This window comes from Phalaenopsis equestris, unplaced genomic scaffold (genome assembly GCF_001263595.1).
Source record: "Phalaenopsis equestris unplaced genomic scaffold, ASM126359v1 Scaffold000221, whole genome shotgun sequence".
Lineage (NCBI taxonomy): Eukaryota > Viridiplantae > Streptophyta > Magnoliopsida > Asparagales > Orchidaceae > Phalaenopsis > Phalaenopsis equestris.
The window spans coordinates 455,595-463,961 of record NW_018164663.1 but is presented as its reverse complement, the minus strand read 5'-3'; the positions used below and the strand labels follow the sequence as shown (position 1 = coordinate 463,961).

Genomic DNA, 8,367 nt, shown 5'->3' with positions numbered 1-8,367 from the left:
TTAAATTTTCTTTAGAAAGGTATATCTATAAATATTATATTAACACTTGAAAATTTCTTTTAATTGAAATTGGATTATATTAGGGGCTAAATGGGTAAAAGTTATGATAATATATTACTGTAAAGAATGAAACATGATGGGTTTGTTGGAACTTCAATCAAATTAATATAATATGCAAAAGGTTATAAATGGGTAAAAGTTATGATAATATATTACCTTTTCACTTACTAAATGTAAGATATAGAGGTGTTGCAACTCAAATAATTGAACAAAATTGTTAATGAAATGAAGATAAACCCTTAAAAAATATTTCCAACCTAGGTAGAAGTGATTGAAGTATAAATAAGGACTTATCCTATAAAACTCCAAATTGAAGTCTTCACCCTTCAAATTTATGAGAGCTTCTTAGACAATGCAACACATGATTGATAGCAAAAGTCTTCTAGTTTGAGCAGGTTTAACTACCTCTCTTAGCTAAGTAAATCCAAAACCATCAGCAGTACCGGGATAACATAACCGTAGGATCTTGACTAGTGTTGCATAAAATAAAATTTAATTAGTTTTCAATAGTCTCTTCTTTCATAATAAGCTTTTTACATACCCACTAACCTAAATATGTTTTGTAGTGCTATTTTAAGTAAATAATATGAACCTAGGTTAGGCCTTTCAAGACATTGTTTTCTTCTTTTCTTGAGTCATTTTCTTTATAGAGTTTGGTGGTGTTATGGATAGTCAACTATCAACATGTGAGATATCCAAATAAGACGAAACATGAAGCGAATGATGAACCTCAACTAAACCATCGACGTTATCTCAGATGATGTTGATTAACGAGTCTGACATAAGTTTCTAGGATTCTGAGGTTGGACGTTTATTATGATGTAAATCCTCACACCCTTTTAAGCTTTTGCATGATTTTATGTCGTGCAATATAAGTCCTAATTTTTTTTGAATTTCAATATTGTTTATCTAATATGATGTAAATCCTCATATTTTTTTTAGACTTTTGCATAATTGTATGTTGTGCAATAGAAGTCCTAAAATTTCAAATAAATTGTAGGATTGAAACATTAAAAAACTTCTCTTTAAAAATGTAAAGGCAAATCATAGGATAGTTAAGATGTGACTGAGGTTTTATCAGTATTTTCGACATCTTCTACTTTTCATTCCTTTCGGTTTCAGACATAACTGCTACACATTGTGTCTTTCCCAATTGATTTTCCTATAATCAGTCGTGGAAACTAAACTTTGAATTCTTCAAGACATGACTTCAATTTTAATCTATAATTTTTTAAAGTGATTTTGACTGTTTAAGATAAAATTAACTATAGAAACTTGAACCTATAGGAAATTATTATCCCTAATAATCTAAACTCTATATAATTTTTGGATGAGATGGGGGAAAGATCTATTGACGTTTTTGCAGACCAAACAACTAAATTTCTTAGTTTGAATAATTAAACTCATTACTAAGTCATATCTTCATCTTTCGAGATGACAAATTACTTTAATATCATGTTCGATTATTTAAATAATTAAATATTGGAGATCGGTTCATTCTTACTTTCAAAATCAAAACTCTTTTAAAAAGCCTCCTTTTGAAAACAATATATATATAAAATAAATCCAACACTATGAAAGGCTACTCATGCGAAATAGAATTTTTATTTTTTATCAATAAAACTTCGATCGTATTTCTTCTAATTAAAGAGGGTGCGAATTAGGAGCAATTATTTCAGATGTAATATTTCTCCCAACATCATCATGAGATCACAATAAAATCTGCACTAAAAATCATACTAAATCAATGAAAAATTAGAGAGAGAGAGAGAGAGGGTGCGAATTAGGAGCAATTATTTTATTAGGTGCGTTATTTGATCGTATTGATGCTCATTTATTCCTCAAACACAAGAACAAGCGAGAGCCGGAAGCCAAACCACACAGCGAAACATCCGTCCACCATGCCGCCTAGTTCCATCCCACCCTTCCAATCCTAAGCCGAATCGGATATTTCACTTTCTTCACCTCCTCTCCATCCTCACCCCAAGCCCGCTTCAACTCCTCCACCACCTCCTCCGTCAGCACCTCCACCCCCGCCTCTCTCGCCCTCTGATACCCCGTCCCTGTCTGCAACAGAGCAATCAGCCCCTCCACCCCCATCTCCCACTCCGCCGCAAACCCCTTCACCGGCGCCGTCCCTTCCTCCACCCCCTCCACTGCCTCGAAAGGAAACTCCACCCCTGCATACCCGCTCGCAACCATCTCCCGGATCTCCTTCTTCACGTAGGGCCAAACCGCATGCATCAAATTCCGATAGATTTCGTCCACCCTCCCCCCATCGACGATCGGGAACCCGTCATAGCACCACACGGCTAACACTCCGCCGGGGCGGCGCAGGACCGATCTCGCCTGCTCGAAGAATGCGGGGATGTCGAACCAGTGCAGAGCCGTGGCGACGGTTATGAGGTCGACGGAGCCGGGTGGGGCGACGAGACGGTGGAGATCGGCGAGGGGAAGCGATGGGGGTGTGACGGCGAAGCGGACGTTGGGGAGATGGGTTGGGGCGTGGGAGATCTGTTCAGGGCTGGAGTCGGTGGCGACAACGGAGTCGAAGAGGGAGGAGAGAGATACGGCGGCCCGGCCCCCCCCCGGTCCGGCGTCCCCGGCGAGGCGAGATGGCGGTTCGGAGCTTTCGAGGCGACGAATTGGAAGAGCTCGGGTGGGTAGTTCGGCCGGATTGAGGCGTACAACTTGACTTGATCGGCGTTACGGTAGAGATCGGCCATTGTTTTTTACCTTGCTGCGAATTTGCTTGGGGTTTGCTTGCTCGGTTTGCTGAAACAGACCAATTTAAAATGGGGTTCCGAGGAGAATTAGGTCAAAAATTGGGCAATAAAGTGGTATTTAAAAAATAATTTAAATGCACTTACCTGGTGGACTAGTTGAGTGTATCACTTTTTATCATGAGATCGCAATACATTTTCCAACAAAAAATAAAATAATAATAATAATAATTTAAATCCACATATTTTTTTGACTAAACTTTAAATATAATAAAGTATTCGTTAAAGTTATTTTGGAATACACCTAATACAAAATTATTAGTTTTTTTATATTACATAGTTTTAAAATAAATTCAATTAATAAAAAAAATTATTTTAATTAAATTTGAATATACATTTTTATGTGTTGGGAGATTCATTTTTAATGTTGTGTTGCTCGAAATTTTGGCACATACACAGGTAATACAAAAGTAACAAGACTGGACACTAAATTTTTTTACATGTAAAAATCCTTCTAGAAAGTGAAAAAACTATAGAACTTAGGCTAATAAAAATAATCTGCTATTAAGTACATAGGCCTATTTTTTCCTGAATTAGATAGAATGTAATTATAATGTTGATAGTTAATACATGCAATAGTAATTTAGTGATAATAGCTATAATTGGGCTACAATAAGCGTGATTTTTTTGTTCTAATAGTATAGTGAACTATAAAGGTCTTATTTGGTTACTCAAATGTAGTAATTTACTATCAAGGTTGCAGTCAGTGATTGAAAGAGCGTCAATTTGCCACAGAGATCGTAGTAGGAATTTGTAGTAGTAAATAACCATATATTCAAAAGCTAGTAGCTGTAAAGTGTTAGTAAGCCACAGTGATCCATAGTTGGAAGTTTTAGTAGCAGTTAGCCACATAGGTCATAATTGATCTCTTCAGTAGCATCAATTCAGTCATAATTGATAGTTGTGGTTTAGTTGGCCACAAAAGCCATAGTTAAAAGCTGTAATAGCACTTATCCATATAGGTTGTAGTTGGCAGTAGCAGTAACATTAAGCCGTTAAGGTTGTTTTTGGTCACATAGTCCTTAGTTGGTTGTTGCAATAGCATTAGCTGACCATTGAGGTCATGGTTGGAAGTTGTAGTTGTTGATCGTAGTTGGTTACATATATCATAATTGATAGTTACATTAGCGTCAGTTGGTCATAGAGACCATAGTTGGAAACTGCAGTAGTAGTTAGCCACATAAGTCACAAGTAGTACATGCAATAGGGTTAGTTGAACACAAAGACCATAGTCAGAAGCTGCAGTAGATATTAGTCACATTGGCCATAGCAGTCACATAGACCGTAGTTGGTAGCTGCAGTAACAATTAGCCACATAAGCAGCAGTTGGTAATGCAAGTCATAGTTGGTTATTATAGTAGTGTCAGCTAACCACAGAAGCCATAGTTGAAAGTTACTGTAAAAATTAGCCACATAGATCGTATTTGGTCACATAGACTATAGTTGTTAGTGCAGTAGCAGTATGTTACATAGGTACATGTTGGTTGTTGTAGTTGCATCAGTTGATCATAGAAGTCATAGTTGGAAGGTGCAATAGCAGATATTTATTTATGCCTTAGTTTGTCACATAGGACATAACTGGTAGTTGTAGTAGCATCATTCAACCGTGAGGGCCATAATTGGTGACTACAATAGCTTCTATTGATCACATAAGCCATAGTTGGAGGCTATAATAGTGTTAGTTGGCCATAGAGGTCGTTGATGGTGACTGAAATAGCTTCAGGTGGCCATATGGGTTGTAGTTGCTGATTGCATTTATTTCCTTGGGGAAAATGAGATTATAATTCTACAATGAGCACTGTATTTATTTTTATAAAGTATAAAGAAAACTTCAAGAGTCCAAAAAATGTCGTCTTATTTTGAATATGGTAGTTATATGCAGTTATTATCAGAATTTATCGTGTGATCTTCAATACAATGTTGTTTCCTTACACCATATTTATGAAACATTGTTATACCATATTCGAGATACATCACGTTGCTTGAGATATATCATTCCCTTATATTTGGGGTATGTCGTTAGCTATCTATGTTCTCAGAGGGTGAAGAAAAGAGGCGAGCGGTGGTTGGTAGTTATGGAGGCTGAAAGTTATATCTATGATTTCAAAACGAAGTTATTTGTTACACCACATTTGGGATACTTTATTAGATCACATTTGTAATATGTTATTATACAATATTTGATATATGCTGCTACACCATATTCTAGATACATTGTTAACTAGCAGAGTTTTCCCACAACGATGAATAGGGGCGACCGACGGCAATATATGATGGTTGACAGGTGGTGGTAGATAGCGGCCGGAGGCGTTGGTCGACGATTGTTAGTATCTCTGAGGCTAAGAGTTATCACCAGACTTTCAATTTGGTGTTGTTCGTTACACCACAATGCGGATATGTCGTTACACTATATTTGGGATAAATTGTTACAACATATTCATGATTAGTTGTTAGCTAGCAGAGTTCACCAACAACAGTGAGTAGGGGCGACCGATGGTGGCCGACAACAGTTTGTGGGCGGTGTTCAATAGCAGTCAACAACCACAAAGGGCAGAAATTATTGTTGGGCTTTCATTTTAAAATAACACTGGAAGGTGGTCGATAGCGGCCGGAGGCGTTGGTCGACGATTGTTAGTATCTTTGAGGCTAAGAGTTATCACCAGGCTTTCAATGTGGTGTTGTTCGCTACACCATAATGTGGATATGTCATTACACTATATTTGGAATAAATTGTTACAACATATTCAGGATTAGTTGTTAGCTAGCAGAGTTCTGCCGACAACGATTTGTGGGCAGTGGTCAATAAATATCAGCAACCACAAAGGGCAGAGATTATTATCTGGTTTTCATTTTAAAATAACATTGGAATTTGACTCCACCCCACCCCCCCTCCACCCCCCTTTAAAATGAAAGCCCAACAATAATTTCTGCCCTTTGTGGTTGTTGACTGCTATTGAACACCGCCCACAAACTGTTGTCGGCCACCATCGGTCGCCCCTACTCACTGTTGTTGGTGAACTCTGCTAGCTAACAACTAATCCTGCCCACAAACCGTTGTCGGCCACCATCGGTCGCTCCTACTCACTGTTGTTGGTGAACTCTGCTAGCTAACAACTAATCCTGAATATGTTGCAACAATTTATCACAAATAGTGTAACGACATATATCCATTATGGTGTAGTGAACAACACCACATTGAAAGCCTGGTGATAACTCTTAGCCTCATAGATACTAACAATCGTCGATCAATGCCTCCGGCCCCTATCGACCACCTTCCAGTGTTATTTTAAAATGAAAACCCAACAATAAATAGCTTCAGGTGGCCATAAGGGTTGTAGTTGCTGATTGCATTTCTTTCCTTGGGGAGGTCTATTTATAGCCTTTATTGGATAGATAATTCGGTCTTTTGGCCGAAAAATTTTCCAAGTACCAGATCATACGACCCACATTGATCTTCTATGATCATAAGTGTTATTTATTGATTTGAGGGCCTTAATGACCTCATAACTAAGTGAGCTTAAGCTCATTAGATTACTCTTGTCAATATGCTCGATTTGAATATAAATATATGAAATTTGGAGTTTATTTGATTATTTAATATAATCTGAAACATTTAAATGTAATTTTATGGCTTGATCTGAACTTGACTGGATTCATATTAAACCAAACTAAGTGAGCTTAGGCTCATTAGATTACTCTTGTCAATATGCTCGATTTGAATATAAATATATGAAATTTAGAGTTTGTTTGATTATTTAATTAATAATATGAAACCTTTAAATGTAATTTTATGGCTTGATCTAAACTTGATTGGATTCATATTAAACCAATTTTAGTATCATCGGGTTCATCTTATGAAAACACTCAGTTTGAATATGAACTTGTTGAAAATGGAGCCCTGGATAATCTTGGATTTGAATCTTGATTTAGTATTCAAAAAATACATCGAGATTCATGTTATATGACAAAAATTTGTTGATGACACATCAAACATTATTTGGCATTTTGAAAGGCAATATGCAACCATTTGATAAGAAACATTTGGAATTTTTTAAAAATTCAAATTATAATGTTATCTTAAAGCATGTATTTGAAACATTTTATCATTATTTTTTTGAAAATGAAATAAAAAAAAAGAGTAAAGTGTCAAAATAGTCTCTGATTATTTACGTGGAGCCTTTTTAGTCTTAAAATTTATATATGTTTGAAATTAGTCCCATACACTTTAAATTGGAGCTTAAATAGTTGCCATAGAAGAATTTTAGAGCTTAAAATTAAAATGGTGAGAGCCTTTTTAGACACTTCTATATACTATAAAATTAAAATGATCATATAAAAAAATATTTTTAATGTTTAATTTGAAATAAAATGAATTTAAACAAATCCTAATGACGAAGATCAACAGTGGCATTTAAGGTGATGTGGAATGCATTGGCAATAGTTGTTGTAGTGATGGTTGGCGATGGTACTCGGTAGTGATGATGGCCAACAATAATATGACGTAGTGGTTACAAGATCAAAAAACTTTTATAAAGTAAAATGAGCAAAATGAAGAATTTAAAATTTCTCAAGATTTTTTTATAGATCTATTTTTTAATCAAATCAAAGATCAAGATCTTTAAAACATACATTAGAAATAATTTGTAGGTAAAATTTATCAAATCCAACAATACACACACACATACATACATAGTCACATAAATGACTCACATGGCCCAATACACTTGTTTGCAGACATCATGGACGAATAATTCCCATCTCCTCCGAAACATGGTCATAGACTAGCTGTCGGAGTAACATGCTGAGGTGATTTTTTGACCTCATCTACTGATGTGTTTGTTGTCGTATACTAGCTACCAGAGTGCCTACTGATGTGATCTGTCGACCTTGCCTACCAATGTGCAACTGGCATGCACCAACTATCAGAATGACCCACTGAGCTTGCTTGCCAATTTCTCAACAAGCATCCATTGGGATCTACCTCCAGTCAAAGTAAAGACCATTGGCAAAGGACAAACATACGATCACAAGCTGCCTAACACCCATGTAGTTATCTGTAAATTAGAGGCTTTGAACATCTTTCGGTGGAGCGTCTGTAGCTTCTTGCACCCCAAATGGCGGGAGACCAGGAGCATCTTTCGCGCAGTTTATTTAGCCGATAGGTCTCATGCAATGGCAGTAGGTCGATTCGACAAACATGTTCTTGGGTCGCCAAAACTACCCCTATCATCCGCTTGACTTTTCTTCCACCGAGAACCAAGAAACGAGTCATATGATCCTATTTGGTCCATCAACTTATCTTTTTTCCACATCTTAATGTCAAATTTCTTCTTTACCTTCTTCTCACCTTCCAAACGATATGCGCCACCGGTTTCACGAAGGCGGCAAGCATCATTTTCCTGCTTGGGAGCACATGGAATATCACGAGTCCCGTCACACGCTCTTTATATGAATCACAGGCATAACCGTTTAGAGAGTTCAATTATTGAAGCTATGGTTACAAAATAAATGATATATATCTTTA

General features: G+C 36.6%; 1 protein-coding gene and 1 pseudogene across 1 annotated transcript in view; both read right to left on the bottom strand.

The window, feature by feature from the left end:
- Positions 1 to 1,963, bottom strand: part of LOC110023177 (homeobox-leucine zipper protein HOX32-like) — a 19,395-nt gene extending 17,432 nt beyond the window's left edge. The window contains exon 1 of the mRNA XM_020722452.1: positions 1,908 to 1,963. Within this exon, the coding sequence (XP_020578111.1) occupies positions 1,908 to 1,963 (56 nt within the window). The remainder of the gene's footprint in view (positions 1 to 1,907) is intronic.
- LOC110023172 lies at positions 1,844 to 2,882 on the bottom strand (annotated as a pseudogene).
- Positions 2,883 to 8,367: the final 5,485 nt, after the last annotated feature.